The following is a 17,312-nucleotide window of genomic DNA, read 5'->3' as shown; positions in this document are numbered from 1 at the left end:
GTATATTAGTGGTGTGAAATTTATCGAGGAAAATTGTATAGGTTTGATTTGAAATAGATTGTGTTAAATGTATATTTTAAAGTTGTTTTTAGTATAATAACAATTATCAAAATTGATAATTTTGATAAGACAAATATAATTGTATGAAAATAATAGAGTAATGACGTGCACTCAACTTACTATCTTTGTCGGTCTATAAATTAATTTTATAACTATTTTTGTTGATCTATAGACCAATTTTATAACTATCTAAATCGATCTACAAATTAATTTTGTAACCATTTCTACCTTAAGATTAATACATAAGAAAAAAATTATTGGCTTTAATAATCATAAATTGTCAAAGTGATTTGAATTTTCAAACTCAGAAATCCTGAAACTGAAGTTTCTTGAATCTTAGTTTGAGGAAAATGTATATGTGGATAAAATTTCACATTGCTAATAGTGAAAAAGATAAAGACTTTTGGAAAAAATATGTATGCAATTTTAGCTTAAAATGAATAATATTATTACTATTTTGAATGTATTTTAAAATTATTTTAACCCAACAATAAAAACCTTCTTATTGTGCAAAAGTTTCTTAGGCCCACCATAACTTGGAAAACTCTAGATGCATGTGAAGCTGCTAAGCTCCCAAGTCCCAATTATTGGGCTTAAGTGGTATATGCGGTTAGTGACGGAGTCATAATTTTTAATGAAAGATCTTAAAATTTATAAAAATAGATATATGAAGTAATTAAAGGGATTCGATATCTATTATATATACCTAAAAAATTATTTCAACCATATACACATGATAATAATATAATGTTTCGCCGAATGAGATTCAGATGAAACCCCTTAGTACAAGGTGGTTCTACCCCTGCATGGTGTAGTTGAAATTATCGATTCAATTGAATTTAATATTTTTGATATAATGTATATGAGATTCTAATTAAATGCATGATTTTAAAAGAATGTATTCATCAATAAAATATAATTTATCTAAAAGAAAAAAGTATAATCAAAGAAAATATTATTTTAACTTCAAAAATGATGAAAGAAAAACGTAATTATTGATAGAATTTAACTTAACACACACAATCTTTTCAATGCTATGTCTAAATACATATGTGAAAGATCACAAAAAAATTAAAGATATATGGGATCTTGAAATTTATATAATTCTAAAATTGCATTGAGTTTAATTTAGTGATGCATAATTTTGTTTAGGAAATGCTAATTACTTTGACTCAATCATCCTGCTTTTTAAATAAGAAAAGAACTGTACATCTGACTCCTCATACGTATGTCAAATACATGAAGATATTAATTAATGACTCAATCAAATTCAACGTTTTGAATACGAAAAAAATCATTAAAATTTTAATATATATAAAATTTCAAACACATTATTTCAAAAAGTACAATAAATACATCAAATAGAAATCACACACAGCCACAACCCTCAAATAATTATTAATAATGTTACATAAGATGATTAATCTAAACAAATACTAAAACTTATTTTTAATTAACTCTCTTACAATCTAATCTAATTTCTCCATTAGTCCCTGTTAATGGACTAATATTCCCCATATTAATCATTGACTCCACAAAGCTCTGAAAAAAGACATTTTGGTCCCTGCTAAATGTCTTAATAATATTGGTAATTTCTGATGCACTATTTTTTGAAAATAATTTTTGATCCGACTCCAAAAGTCCTTTTTTATTTTGCAAATTAGCAAAATAATTGTTATCAAATTTATTTGGAGTTGTAAGATCAAGATTAGCCAAAGCAGTGTTACTTCCTTTTTTTGGACATATTTTCATTAATTTGGCTAAATAATTAGTGTTTAATGTTGGATCAGGCTTTCCAGTACCATTAAAATTGTAAAGCCTCTCTCTAAATAAACGACATTGGGCACGTCCAAATGTGTGAGCACCTAATGCCAAAATAAAAATAAAAATTAGTGACCATCGACATAATATTTGACGATGTATTCTCACGATCAATATATTTAACGATAAATTACATAGCTAATTCTTAACTCTCTTACATACATATATATATATATGATAGTAGTTAATTTTCATGTTAGATATTTAATTTGTGAGTGAAAAATATATATTGAAAAAACTACATATTAAGAATCAATAATGAATAGTTATGTGTTAATCGTAGGATCAAATAATATAAAGTTGCTAATTAAAGATAACAGTAAGGACAATAACTTCTATCATAAGTGAGAAAAGTTGTCTATCCTTTTAACAGAAAATATTTTTAATATTTATGATAATCAATCAATAAAAATGTCTTTTATTATAATAAAAACAGATTTAACTTATATACATGAATAGTTATACATAATTTTTTTATATATATAATATTGTAATAATTACTTTATTTTTATGCTATAATTTCAATTTTAATATATATATTTATTGATAATTATTTTTTAGATGATCTGATATATACCTGATAATGCAACTAGATCAGTAATGGTGAGGCCAACAGCTGAAAACTTTGTAGTAATTTTATTTATGTCTTCAAGAGGAGAAGGAATAGAAATATTAGCTCCTCCTTGATTTGCTCTTCTACTATCTCTTCTCCCTAATAACACATTCCATGAAGGACCACCTGCCTGCACCCCATTAAAATATTTAACAAAAAAAAAATTATTTATGTTTGAAAGTTCATTTAATATACATTGATATTTTATTCGAAATTCAGTAATTAAACGTCTTTTAAAAACTCATAAGATATTTAAAATTCTAACTTTGTCTTTATTCCTTAAATAAGTTTTTAAATATTTTATCAGTATATTGAATACATATTGAAGTCTAGTATCACCAATAGGTCAATAAAATGTTTATTGACTCTTAATTTTTTTTTTTCTGAAGAATCTGATATGAACGTGTTTTATATTTCAAAACTATAGCATATATATTATTAATAGAAGTGAATAATGTAACGTACCAGAGAAACAGATGATTCAGCAGCAAGAGCGAGAATATCAGCACAAGAAACAACACCAGGACAACAATTCTCAACAGCAACCTTGATATTATCAACAACGTTAAAACCCCTTAAGGAATTAGCATTTGGAGCGGCATTTTTTTCACTCACTATCTTTGTTTTCGCATTATTATCCAACAATATTGATGCATCACATCCCTAATCATTCACCAGAATAATTAAAAAAATTAACATTCTTAAATTAACGTTTCGAGTTTAAAATTTAAATTTTAACCGTAGGTTGTGAGTTTTAAATTGATCAAAAAAATAGAAATTCAACAATAAAATGTCAACAACATTTACGTACATTAACAAAGCAATCATGAAAATGAATTCGAAGAAGACTAGCGCCAATACGTGCATCAGATTGCAAAGCTTCTTGAAGAACACATCGAACAATATCCGAAACATTTGGACAATTATTCTCATAAAAATTGGAATTTAACTGAGCATTTGAATGGGAAAAAATGCTCAAAACTACAAGCAAAATGCATATTATTACTGAGAAATTAAAAGAATAATAATAATAAGAAGAAGAAGACATTTTAATTTGTTTGGCCAAGAAAGCTATTAGGCTATAGACTATATCTTATGCTTATATATAGCCTCAATATATAGGCAAAGTATTTAGCCATACTGTTATTAAAGATTTTAAAAATGTTTAGATTCGAACGCTAGAGGGCGTTGATAGAAAGTGTTCTATATACTCGTTATAAGATTTGAATATTTCTCTCTTTTTTTGAGTTTGTTTTTAAGACGTACGTTAGATTCAAGACCTAATTTATTTCTCACATCTTATGAAACCTCTTTTTTATTTCTTGATAAGAATAAATCAGAACTCGAATTTAACACCCTTAAACAATAGCAATAACAAAAGGTCTAAGCTATTACACAATTTATTTTTTTTCATAAATCATGTAAAAGATAACACTTAGTTATTAGTTATCGCATAACTATTCATTCATTATCTATCATTTTAGTACTCTCTTTCTCCGAATTTATGTAATATATTTTTTTTTGTCCGTCCTAAAAATATTTAACTTTAAAATTATTTTTTACCCTTATGAATAGTAGTATATAGTCATACATATTCATTGATCATTATAGTCTTGATAACAGTGAATCATATGATCCTAGGGGTTGTTATTGTCTAAAAAATTATAATTTTTGAACTAACTTAATTTTAAAATATTTCACTTTATCGCGTACCGATTGACTTTTGGTGTTTAGAGGAAAATATTACCTTTATTAACAACTTCAGAAGTCATAATCAAAAAAGGAAATTGGTGATCTTAGGATATTTTGTTTTCTATATATATGAGTACAGTATTTCTCGTGATATTAAAAGTAAAAACTATTCCTACAATATTTGTTGTTTGTTAATTACATTATGGCAAGAAAACAAATGTACTAGTAATATTTAGCAATATGATAATTATTCTAACATTTAGAAAAATCTCAACAACTTCTTCAAATTTTAATTTTTTTTTCTTGAAAAAATTTATACGTAACCATCAATTTTTAATTAGTCACAGAATTTTAGCATAAAGTATTGAAGAAGATTCTCCATAATTAAAGGAAAATCAAAGTATGGACCTTCTTGGTTCCTTTTCACACTTAATTGCATTTAGTGATTCTAACACGGAAAATATTACTATTATTTCTTTTCCGTTTCAATTTATCTATTTATTGACATAAAATTTGAAAAAGTAATAAAAATATTTGAATCTCGTGCTTTTAAATTAAAGTAACGATATATATAAATATATCAGAATGTCTTTTGATATTGTAACTTTAAACATATTATGTGAAAAATTGAGATTGAAAATCTTTCTATTTGGAATGACCAAACAAATAAATTGAAATAGGTGTTATTCAACAAAACTCAATAACTTTGGTTCAAACTCTGAAATTAGGTCTTAGGCCTAACTTACACCCCAAAAGTTAGCTCAAAAAAAGGAGGATTGCGCAAGTCTTATAAGGAGTCCACCCATGTCATTAACCATCGATGAGGTGTTAAAGAATGACAAAAAGTTTCACATCGATGGTTAATGACATGGGTGGACTCCTTATAAGACTTGGGCCATCCTTCTTTTTTTGAGCGAGTTTTTGGAGTGTGAGTTAATTTTACATGGTATCATAGCAGGGCCCGTCTCACATCGATGGTTAATCATTTCACACTTTCAATTCTTGCTCCGCTTGTAATTTACGAATTCGAATCTAAAACATCTTGATCGATTATTACTATTACATAGTTGGATTTGGACTGTACATAACTAAAATTAAGATTAAGTTAAACTTATGGATTTGAGGTTCACGCTTTTAATTACCCTATTCGACTAATTGTTTGATTATCCAAAGATTACGAATTTATGAGCTTTGTATTTACTCTTCTAACAATGAAAATAAACGAATTTCATTTTTAAAAAAGAGTTAATTACTTTTAGAAGTTGATATCAATTTTTTTTTTAAAAAAAAATAATCGTGGTAATAGTAGCTTTAACTTTGTATACAAACATTTTAAATTTATTCTTGCTTAATAATCCAATATATAAAGTTGAGAAGCCTGTGTAGAATTTTTATCCTATAATTAGCGTGCTAATTACTACATAGTTCATCATAGTTTATATGACGTAATTTGAACTGACACAATTTTAAAAAATATTTTTTGAAACTAATTAACAAGACAACACAAGCTAAGGTTGATTGAAACTAGTTAATTGAAATAATTACCCAATCTCAACATTAACTTTTATAATGAACCTAGAAAAGTTCATTACAGTTTACGCGCAAATTAGAAGAAAAATGAATTAGTGACATAAGTGATTGGACTTTATCGAAACGAATCATAATATATCTTCGCACAATAAATTTACTTCAAAAATTAACTTAGTCACTCGATCTGTTGTGCGGAATTTGATATAATACGAGAAAATATATACGCGAAAAACAAGACAACAGATTTACGTGGTTCACCAATAAATTGGCTACGTCCACGGGAAGAGGGGGAGCAGTTTTATTATGGAGAGGCAAAAACAGAATTACAGAATAGGGTTTGCCATAGCGTCTATATATAGTGCTAAGCTACGCCCTAACAGGCTTGAGCCCAACATACAGAATCAACAGAAAATAAAAGGCCCAATACAACAACATTGTATACCGTCGGGCTGGGGGCGTCTCCGCCCCCCCGGACCCCCAGGCCAGGGGGCGCGTCGCCCCCCTGGACCCCCCGACTCGCTGACCGGGCAGCGAGACCCCCGTCCTTTCTATTTGTAGCGGGTCTGATTCAAGGCATTCAACACGATCAATGATCAGAATAAATTTACTTTAAAAGTTAACTTAGTCATTCAATCAATGATCAGAATGTATATATTCTACAAGGGGCAAGGGGCAAGGGGCAATATATATCTTAATAACACCTTTTATGTAAAGATTCGAAGGAGTTTAGATATCCAAAATTCAGATATACTAAAAATAACAAATTTTTACTGAATTATAAAATTAACAACATTTTGATTTGAAAACATAATTTATGTATTCACGTGTATAATAATAGTGCAATACATTATATACACACGCATATAATATCTTTGCGATAACGAAATACATTGTATTTGTACATATAATAATAACATAAGCATTATATATGTGCGTATATAATATCTTTGCTTACTTGTATCCTCTATAAAATCTAAACTATTCCTTGTACTTTTATATATATATATATATATATATATATATATATATATATATATATATATATATATATATATCATTTTTCTAAAACTATCGCTATTTCGAATATATATGATAAATACCTATTATATTCAATTGGGTTTCTTTGTGTGTTCCCTCTCTAAACACGTGAATTTTGCTTCAATCCATAATTAGGGCTTGAAATTATAAAAATTAATAAAGTTTGATTTAAAATTAAATGCATAATATAACACGGTTTTTTATTTTTCTTTTCTTAAATATCTAACTTTTATCTTTATATATCAAATTTTATATTTGTGACAAGATTCTAACAATTTGCTATGTACTTGTGCCACTTGAAATTATAAGCTTTTAACTTCTTCTTTTTTTTTTAGTTTCAATTGCCAGGAATGAGAATAGAATATTGAATTTTATATATATATATATTAGTTACAATTTTTTAAAATTATCGCTATTCAAATAAAGATATGATAAATACCTATTATATTCAATTGAGTTTCTTTGTGTTTTCCTCTCTAAACACGTGAATTTTGCTTCAATTCATAATCAGGACTTGAAATTATAAAAATTAATACAGTGCGGTTCCAGGATTAGATGCATAATACAACACAAACTTTTATTTTTATTTCCTTAAATATCTAACTTTTATCCTTATATATCAAATTTTATATTTGTGACAAGATTTTAACAATTTGCTATGTAGGTGTGCCACTTGAAATCGCAAGCTTCTTATTTTTTATTTTTTTTAGCTTCAATTCAGGATTGAGAATAAAATATTAAATTAATATTAACACATATATAAGAAATATATATATATATAAATTATAATTTTTAAAAACTACCGTTATTTCGAATAAATATATGATAAATACCTATTATATTCAATTAGATTTCTTTGTGTTTTCCTCTCTAAACACGTGAATTTTACCTCAATCCATAATTAGGCTTGAAATAATAAAAATTAATAAAGTGCGGTTCGAAATTAGATGCATAATACAACACATATCTTTTATTTTTGTTTCATTAAATATCTAACTTTTATCCTTATATATCAAATTTTATATTTGTGACAAGATTCAAACATTTGCTATGTACGTGTGCCACTTGAAGTTGTAAGGTTCTAACTTTTTTTTTTTTAGTTCCAATTGCAGAATCCTATTGAGAATAAAATATATATATATATATATATATATATATATATATATATATATATATATAATTTCCCTAAAATTACTATTTCGAATAAATATATGATTAAATACCTCTTATATTCGATTGGGTTTCTCGTGAATTTTGCTTCAATCCCTAATTAGGGCTTGAAATTGTATAAATTAATAAAGTGCAATTCAAAATTAAATGCATAATACAACACAGGTCTTTTATTTTTCTTTCCTTAAATATCTAACTTTTATCATTATATATCAAATTTTATATTTGTGACAAGATTCTAACAATTTGCTATGTACGTGTGCCACTTGAAATTGTAAGCTTCTTACTTTTTTTTTTAGTTTCAATTGCAGAGTCAGGATTGTGAATAAAATATCGAATTTAATCGAACTCGTATTTGTTGATGTTTTGATACCAGTAGTCTTATTTTTTTGCAATTCGAATGTTTCAACTTTGTCATAATAATGGACTAAAACTCTTATGTAAAATATGAGAATTTGCTAGAAGGAATCAAAGACCTAATTATTCAAAATAATTAATAGCAATATGTGATCATCACTTTTAAGTGTACGGTTGTCTGTAGTTTGTTTAAGGGGGCGGAGCTAGGTAGGGTTTGACAAAAAATTATACGGTTTATATATGGTTAAATTTATTATATATTGAACCCTTTTTGATTCTTCGCGTGTTTACTTTTATATTACGAACCTGATCATAGTGAAAAATCCTGGATTGTGTTCATGTATATCTAGAGAAGTAGAATACATGTATGTATGTATACGCGCTACGTGTGGTTTCGTAGAAACTCAATAGCTTTTCCTCAAAACCTGTATGTATATTAAGATATACTTAGTTATTATTATTGTATATTAACTTGAGATCGATGTTGGAATCCATAAACTTCAAATTGTTGATTCGCCTCTGATGCCTGTGTATACCTGCTTTCTAGATACAAGTTGCTTAGTGATAGTTATACTTGTAGATTTGTTTGTGATTGCTCTTGAATTAGCCCCTTATACTCATTGTGCTCTTCTGTATGTTGTTGTGGCAGGGTAAAAAGACATCAATCTTGCATTTTTTCGACTTTGATCCTAGCTCATTGTTGCCACAATCTTATTGTTTCGGGTTCTGTTCTGCAGGGAAGTTGATTGGCAATGAATATGGATTGCGATGCTACTATGTCCAGTCCGAGAAACAACTTGAACAACGGAATTGACAAGCAGTATCTTGCTTCTCCTATTAAGAATTCGGTGGACAAGTATCAACTTATTCCAGAATTTCTAAAGGTGAGAGGATTGGTGAAGCAACACTTAGCCTCGTTCAATTACTTGGTTAAGACGGATATAAGGAAGATTGTACGTGCAAATCATGAGATTAGATCAACACGGGATCCTAATATCTTTCTTAGGTACAGAGATGTCCGTATTGGTGAACCATCGATGACTTATGATGGTGTAAGGGAGAAGCTAAGTCCACAGAAATGTCGACTAGCTGACCTTACCTATGCAGCTCCAATTTTTGTCACAGTAGATTACACAATGATAAGGAACGGGCAGATATCAATGGCAACGCAGAAAGATGTTGTCATTGGACGAATGCCTATTATGCTAAGAAGTTGTTTGTGTGTGCTGTATGAGAAAGATGAAGAACAACTAGCAAAACTTGGAGAATGCCCACTTGATCCGGGAGGATATTTTGTTGTCAATGGCAGAGAGAAGGTGATTTTAATTCAAGAGCAGCTCTCGAAGAACAGGATAATCATCGATACAGATAGAAAAGGTTGTGTACAAGCATCTGTTATCTGCAGCACAGAAAAAACGAAGAGCAAAACAATTATAAAGATGGAGAAAGAAAAGGTATACTTAGAGTTGAATATGTTCAAAACCAAGGTCCCCATAATGGTTGTCATGAAGGCCATGGGAATGGAAAGCGATCAAGAGGTTGTGCAAATGATAGGAAGAGATCCTCGGTATAGTGCTTTGCTTTTGCCATCAATCGAGGAGTGTGCAGATCTCAAGTTGTATACACAACATCAAGCACTGGAGTTCCTCGAGAATGACAAGATGTTCAGAATGCCTTCGTATTCTACTGGTCCAGTTGAGAAGGGAGCCCGAGCTTTGAGTATTCTTCGTGACATGTTTCTTGCACATGTTCCAGTCAATCAACATAATTTCCGCAAAAAATGCATATATGTTGCAGTAATGATGAGGCGCATGATGGAAGCAATCTTGAACAAGGATGCAATGGATGACAAGGACTATGTGGGGAACAAAAGACTGGAGCTCTCTGGTCAGCTACTCTCTCTCCTTTTTGAAGATTTGTTCAAGTCGATGAATGATGAAGCTAGGAGGGAATTTGATGCTTACTCCAAACCTTCCGACCTGTTATATCATGTAAAGAGAAGCAACAGAATTACCGTTGAATTGCAGAGAGCCCTATCTACGGGCAACTGGGATATTAAACGATTTAGGATGCACAGGAAAGGCATGACTGAGGTTCTTGCTAGGCTATCATACATCGGAACGTTGGGCTACATGACGAAGATCAAACCACAATTCGAGAAGTCTAGAAAAGTTAGTGGCCCTAGAGCACTGCAACCTAGCCAGTTTGGCATGATCTGCCCTTGTGATACTCCAGAAGGTGAAGCTTGTGGATTGGTGAAAAATCTGGCCTTGATGACTCATGTTACAACAGATGAGGATGAGCGCCCTATTATGTCTTTGGTACAGTCTCTATAATTTATGTTTCTCCTGCCTTGTATTCAAGTGTGTAATAATCCGAACAGTTTTTACCACATATATACTGCTGCCGAATTGAATATAATAGCTACGGTAATGTTTTCAGCTGCTTATGTTACAATTTATGTGCCAATAGGGCTGTTTAACTGAAGTTTTTTCTTAAAAATGAAGTGTTTTTATTGTTTGTCCGTAGAGAGTTGGTAAGAGTCATGTCATCAAGGTGATCTTAAAGAAGTGATACTATTATAATCTCCTTAGGCCTTAATGGACCGATTTACATGGTGCATTGATGGCGAGGGGTTGCAAGTGCTTAATAGTAAAAGTCCTGTTATTAGACATAATTAACTTCCTATTTTGTTGTATTTGCGTTAATAACCATAATAAAATCCAACTTTTCAGTTTGTGCTAGAATAAGTAAGTAAAATTCCTACATCATTTCTGTAACATGTAATTGAACTTTTACATGATGGAACAGTGCTACGACTTGGGTGTTGAGGACTTGGAACAACTTTCAGCAGCAGAACTTCACACGCCAAATTCTTATCTCATCATATTAAATGGACTTATCCTAGGCAAGCACAGGAGTCCCCAGCGATTTGCTAATGGAATGAGGAAGCTACGGAGGGCTGGTCAAATCAGGGAGTTTGTAAGCATCTTTGTGAATGATAAGCAGTGCTGTGTCTACATTGCTTCAGATGGTGGACGTGTCTGTCGTCCACTTGTAATTGCTGAAAAAGGTGTTTCTAGGATCAAGGAGCTCCATATGAATGAGTTGAGGGATGGTGTGCGTGACTTCAACAGCTTTCTAAGAGATGGTTTGATAGAATATCTTGATGTCAACGAGGAGAACAACTCATTGATTGCTCTATATGAAAAGGAGGCAACACCAGATACAACACATATTGAGATTGAGCCTTTCACAATCTTAGGTGTTTGTGCTGGTTTGATACCTTATCCTCATCACAATCAGTCCCCTAGGAATACCTATCAGTGTGCGATGGGTAAACAAGCTATGGGAAACATTGCATACAACCAATTGAATCGGATGGATGGTTTGCTTTACCTTTTGGTGTATCCTCAACGCCCTTTACTGACTACAAGAACAATTGAGTTGGTTGGATATGATAAACTAGGCGCTGGACAGAACGCTACTGTTGCTGTGATGAGCTATAGTGGCTATGACATTGAGGATGCAATAGTAATGAACAAGTCTTCTTTAGATCGAGGTTTTGGGCGTTGCATAGTGATGAAAAAACATGCCGCCATGTGTCAGAAGTATAAGAATCTCACATCAGATAGGCTAATTAAACCACAACGTCAGGGTTATGAAGCAGAAAGGATTCTGGATGATGATGGACTAGCTTCTCCAGGAGAAATTATTCGAAATGGTGATATCTATATCAACAAGGAGTCCCCTACAGTCACGGTTGCAACAGTCACATCTCCAATGGACTTGCCGGATAGTGCTTATAGGCTAAGTAGACAAACTTATAAAGGTACTGAAGGGGAGCCAACTGTCATTGACAGAGTGGCTCTTCACTCTGATGAAAACAACAATTTAAGCATCAAATTTATGATACGTCAGACCCGTAGGCCTGAGATTGGTGACAAGTTTAGTAGCAGACATGGGCAGAAAGGAGTCTGTGGCATCATTGTACAACAGGAAGATCTTCCGTTTTCTGAACGTGGAATTTGCCCTGATCTAATTATGAATCCTCATGGATTTCCAAGCCGAATGACAGTAGGAAAGATGATTGAGCTTCTTGGCAGTAAAGCTGGAGTTTCGTGTGGTAGGTTTCATTATGGCAGTGCTTTCGGAGAACCCAGTGGTCATGCAGATACAGTTGATGCTATCAGTGAAACTCTGGTAAAGCATGGATTTTGCTACAATGGGAAGGATTTTATTTATTCAGGCATCACTGGTATGCCACTACAAGCATACATCTTCATGGGGCCAATATATTACCAAAAGCTGAAACACATGGTCGTAGACAAAATGCATGCTCGTGGGAGTGGGCCTCGTGTTATGATGACAAGACAACCTACCGAAGGGAGAAGTAGAAATGGAGGTTTACGTGTGGGAGAAATGGAACGTGATTGTTTGATTGCATATGGTGCAAGTATGTTGATACACGAGCGCCTGATGCTTTCCAGTGATCCATTCGAGGCTCAGGTTTGCAGAAAATGTGGTTTATTGGGATATTACAACTACAAGCTGAAGATTGGCATTTGTTCCATGTGTAAGAACGGGGAAAACATGTCTACGATGAAGTTGCCCTATGCGTGCAAGCTCCTATTCCAGGAGCTCCAATCAATGAACATTGTTCCACGATTAAAACTAACAGAAGCTGTTTGATTATACTGTCACATCTATTAGCTTCTCGCTCATTTTTGGTCGTTCCTTAACAATTGACCTTACTTTTCTAATTGCCTATGTTTCTTGTTACTTTTATTTATAACATCACATTTTGTTTTTTTATAAGATGAATACCTTGCTTCTATTGAATGTAGCATAAGATGCAATGTTGCCTCTGTATCTGATGCAAAGTGTATTAAGCAGGCGCGCTTCTATGCAGTAGTTTGACATTATATTGCCTGATCAGTACTCGATCTGGTGCATATTAGAGAGCTCGTATGACAATATGATGGTCGATTGAGAACTTCCTATCTTCCTTGCATTTTCAACGTTTGAAATATGCTCACGTATAATAACAACAACATATACAATGTAATCCACAAGTGTGGTCTGTGAAAGATATGGTGGTACGCAGACCTTACTTCTTTTTAGTTTTTAGGAAGGTAGGGTGAGTGTTTGCGATAGATATGTAAAAATATGATCTTGTTATAGATTGGCTTGCAGCTGATGTTGCAACTACAGTATGTTGGGAGCATTCAGAAAATATTTATGAACAAAAAAAATGGTTGTTTTCTGTGGTTAAGGTGTTCAAAGTGCTTTCCACCCTGAAAGCATCCACAGTTGATAATTAATTAGGATTCTCATGTATTAAATCCACGCTTATACTCTCTCGGTCTCAATTTAAGTGTCCTAATTTATTTAAATATGGAGTATAAGAAATAAAGAAAAAATATAGTTTTTTTTAATTTTTTTGTCTAAAACTCGCTGTTAGGAATCGAAAACTTATTAAGAGCCTATTTGAGGTTGTTGTTGAGAGTCTAGAAGCGTATGTCTTAAAAAAAAAGAAGGGAATTTAAACTTATTAAGAGCCTATTTGACATTGTTGTTGAGAGTCTAAAAGTCGGCTTCACATAAAAAATTGAGAAGATGTTTAGTGCCCTCTAAAATTTCTTTAAATGGATTCTAAAAATTGTGAGACTGTACATACTGCTGATCCCTTAACTCCCTACGAATGTTTTATAAATGTTTCACAAAGAAATCTTCTAAAAGTCATATTTCTAAAATATTCACATAATAATCCACATGAAAAATTCATATTTCCAAAATATTCACGGAATAATCCACATGAAAAAAGAGATTTTTTTCTAATTTCTCTAAATTGGCCCTAAATGTTCAAAATGAATTCTAAAGATTAATCATGATCTTTTTCTTAATATCAATCATTTTAATCTTATTGCCCATATTTTGTGAGTAATAGTATGATAAAAGTGAAATACCAAATTGGCACAACTATATACTTTTATCATATATTATTATAAGCATGAAGCTCAAAACTTAAAAGTTGAATTACTATTTTGCCTCTCTAATAAATTAAAACTTTTATAATTTTCATATATATAATCTTCTTATTCTCATTCCATAATCTTGACCTTTCAAATTTCTAACACAAATATAAATAAAATAAAAATGAGTAATTATTCCTTATAGACAAGAAATTAAAGTAGATTCATGTATCTTTAAAATTAAATTTCATCTCTATTTTTTTTATATTTATTTTAACAAAGTAGATTCATATATCTTTAAAATTAAATTTCATCTCTATCTTTTTTATATTTATTTTAACAATAATTCATGTGACTTTTCATGTTTCCAAAATTTTATTCTATAAATTTAACTTTTTCAAGAAAATTTTTTATTTACCACTCCTACAATTTTTGTGTGTAAGAACTCTAAACATGTGAAATAATGTCACAATTTGAGGTAATAGTTGTGAAATTCCCTTCTGCAGTCACGAGAATAGACAAAAATTCAATTACTGAAGCATCGGAGCTTGATGTGTTAGTTCTATACTTATTTGTAGTAAGAATCATAATAAGACTTTTTTTGTCTCTCTTCATATAGTTGAGTTCTTGTTTTATTAGCAAGTTGCTCTAAATTCATATTTGTATTTTGTATGCTCAAATGTTCAGTTTCACTATAGAGACAAAAATAAAATGAAATGCCTAATTATCTTGCTTATCTGTATCTTTTCTTTTCTTTTCTTTTTTTGCTTCGTACTTATAATTTTACATATACATTAATTTTCATCTTTAAGAATGAATGTGATAAAATAGGATGTTTACTCTTTTCTTTTCTTTTTATGAAAAAAAAAGGTGAAACATATAATATTAGATTAATGGTGGATAAGTTATGTATGAAGAAAAATTAAATTTTATATAAAAATAGTAGTTATTCATAAATATTCTGATTTTCAAAATATAAATAATAAGACTTTTTACATCATAGTTTTAAATATTTATATTTAACTAATTAGTTTAAAGTGTTTGTGGATAAAAATTTAATACAATATTTTAAACCATTCATTATAATTATCAGGAGATTCAAAAGGCAAAGTAAAAAAGTTGAAAGGTTTTGTTTTCCTTTCACTCAAAGTTAATCTTACACTATTTCTTCTAATATTATTCTATCAATAAAACGGAACTATCAAGAAATTTAATTTAGATAGTTGTTATTTTTCCTTTTTGCTTTGTAAACTTATTTTTGAATCATAAACGAAGTTTATTTTATTAATTTTTCATATTATTATTTCGATGCATTCACTAGGAGGTCAGAAAATTGGAGTGTCACAATTAGTAGTAAAACAAAGTAAGAAATCTCAATTAGACATATTTTATTATTTAGTTATATTATCTTTTAAGAAATAATATATTCATGGGTTACACGCGCAAAGCGCGTGCTCGGAAGCTAGTAAATTTATAAATATAAAAATGATACTTTATTGTTGTTAAAATACTTAGTAGATCTCTAGCTAAGTAGTTATAGATTACAATTATTTCTCATTTTATACTAAATTTATAGAATAAGAGTTTAAAAATAAAATTGTGTTTGATATATTTTGAAAAGAATATTTTAAATAATTTTCATATCATATATTATTATATGTATGAAGCTCTAAAGTGTAAAGTTGAATTACTATTTTGCCCCTATGCGAAATTAAAAAGTAATAAAATACTGTATCCAAATATAAATTAAATATCTAATTAAATAGTAATATTTGAATTACATAATAGAGGAGCAAAATGAGAAGTTCAGCAGTCTACTCAATTTACTGTGTGAAACAATGAAATAGGATGAACACTAATAAAGAAGTTGAAACGTATTTTGTTAATTATGAGAAGTTGAAAGGAATCAAATTAAGTCATTGAGGAATATCAAAGAGTTTTTATCAACAAATCTTCAAGACTACACTATATAAACATACTCAATATTAGTCATTCAACATAAGCTTCCATTGTTAAGTGGGTACAAAAGTGTTTTTTAATTTTCAAGTACAATCTTATTAAGTCTAGATTTTTCCGTTTGATTTGCTAACTTTATTTGAATGATATAGGTAAAATAAATAGCTTGAAAGGTATAATCACACATCAAAAATTGAGTATTGCACACATATGGTTTGATGCTGAATGATGATCAATTCTCTTTGAAACTCTCTAAGCATAGTTTCCCGCAGAAAACCATGTTATAAACTTTTAAACTATTAATAATAAATTGAAATTGCAGTTGTTTGCTAGCAAAATATATCACATTTTCTTCAACTAATGTAGCAACTGCAAGTCTTGTCTAGCAGTGATGGATAGTAGTTGTAAGCCTATAAATGTAAAGTCTGGGTATATCTGAAAGTTTTTAATGAAGTGGTTACATTTGTAACGACACACATTAAGGATAAAAGAAGACTTTAAGTAACGTCGCATTTTCCCTTTGTAATTCTTTAACTTGATGTGTTTTTCTTGGAATATTTTACAAATATTGATATTTAATCACCTTTTGATTGATCAATTTCATGTATTTTTTAGTTGTTGATGACTGTCTGTACATTTAATTGCTTATAAACGGGTAACTTTGGAGACTTATCTAATGTGCAGTAGATCGAAAATATCGAGAGAACACTCGAAAAAAACATCATGTTCTCCTAATAGTTTATTATATACTTTTTCATTTATTTTTTTTAATTGATTTTTAGGATTTATTCAATCACATAGTTTGGGCTCCTAGAATATGGCGCCCTTGGGGCTTTCTATTTGATTGTATCGAAAGACCCAATGAATTGGGATTTCCCTATTGGTCCAGGTCATTTCGGGGCAAGCGGAACTTTTATGATGAAAAGGATGAGCTTCAAGAGACTGATTCGGGGTTCTTGCAGAGTGGAACCATGCAGTACCAGACACGAGATAGATCTTTCAGGGCCTTTTGTAAATGAGGTTGCAGGCAATCCAGTCTATTAGTGGGTACTTTTCTTTTATTTCCAATAGAAGAGGGATATACCATCAACTCAGATTTT

At 30.4% G+C, this 17,312-nt stretch overlaps 2 protein-coding genes across 2 annotated transcripts; one reads left to right on the top strand and one right to left on the bottom strand.

The window, feature by feature from the left end:
- Positions 1 to 1,336: 1,336 nt before the first annotated feature.
- Positions 1,337 to 3,681, bottom strand: LOC101254854 (peroxidase A2). Its single transcript, XM_004249130.4, has 4 exons — positions 3,306 to 3,681; positions 2,960 to 3,157; positions 2,459 to 2,624; positions 1,337 to 1,925 (listed from the first exon to the last, which is right to left on the bottom strand). Exons 1-4 carry the CDS (start codon positions 3,540 to 3,542, stop codon positions 1,510 to 1,512), a joined length of 1,017 nt encoding a protein of 338 aa, XP_004249178.1. The 5' UTR covers positions 3,543 to 3,681; the 3' UTR covers positions 1,337 to 1,509.
- A 4,340-nt stretch (positions 3,682 to 8,021) lies between these two features.
- LOC101254548 (DNA-directed RNA polymerase III subunit 2-like) lies at positions 8,022 to 13,116 on the top strand. Its single transcript, XM_010313766.4, has 3 exons — positions 8,022 to 8,198; positions 9,019 to 10,602; positions 11,093 to 13,116. Exons 2-3 carry the CDS (start codon positions 9,034 to 9,036, stop codon positions 12,971 to 12,973), a joined length of 3,450 nt encoding a protein of 1,149 aa, XP_010312068.1. The 5' UTR covers positions 8,022 to 8,198; positions 9,019 to 9,033; the 3' UTR covers positions 12,974 to 13,116.
- The last annotated feature ends 4,196 nt before the right edge of the window (positions 13,117 to 17,312 follow it).

Source organism: Solanum lycopersicum, chromosome 10 (genome assembly GCF_036512215.1).
Source record: "Solanum lycopersicum chromosome 10, SLM_r2.1".
NCBI classification, from domain to species: Eukaryota; Viridiplantae; Streptophyta; class Magnoliopsida; order Solanales; family Solanaceae; genus Solanum; species Solanum lycopersicum.
The sequence above is the reverse complement of the archived record's forward strand: the minus strand, read 5'-3'. Positions and strand labels throughout refer to the sequence as shown.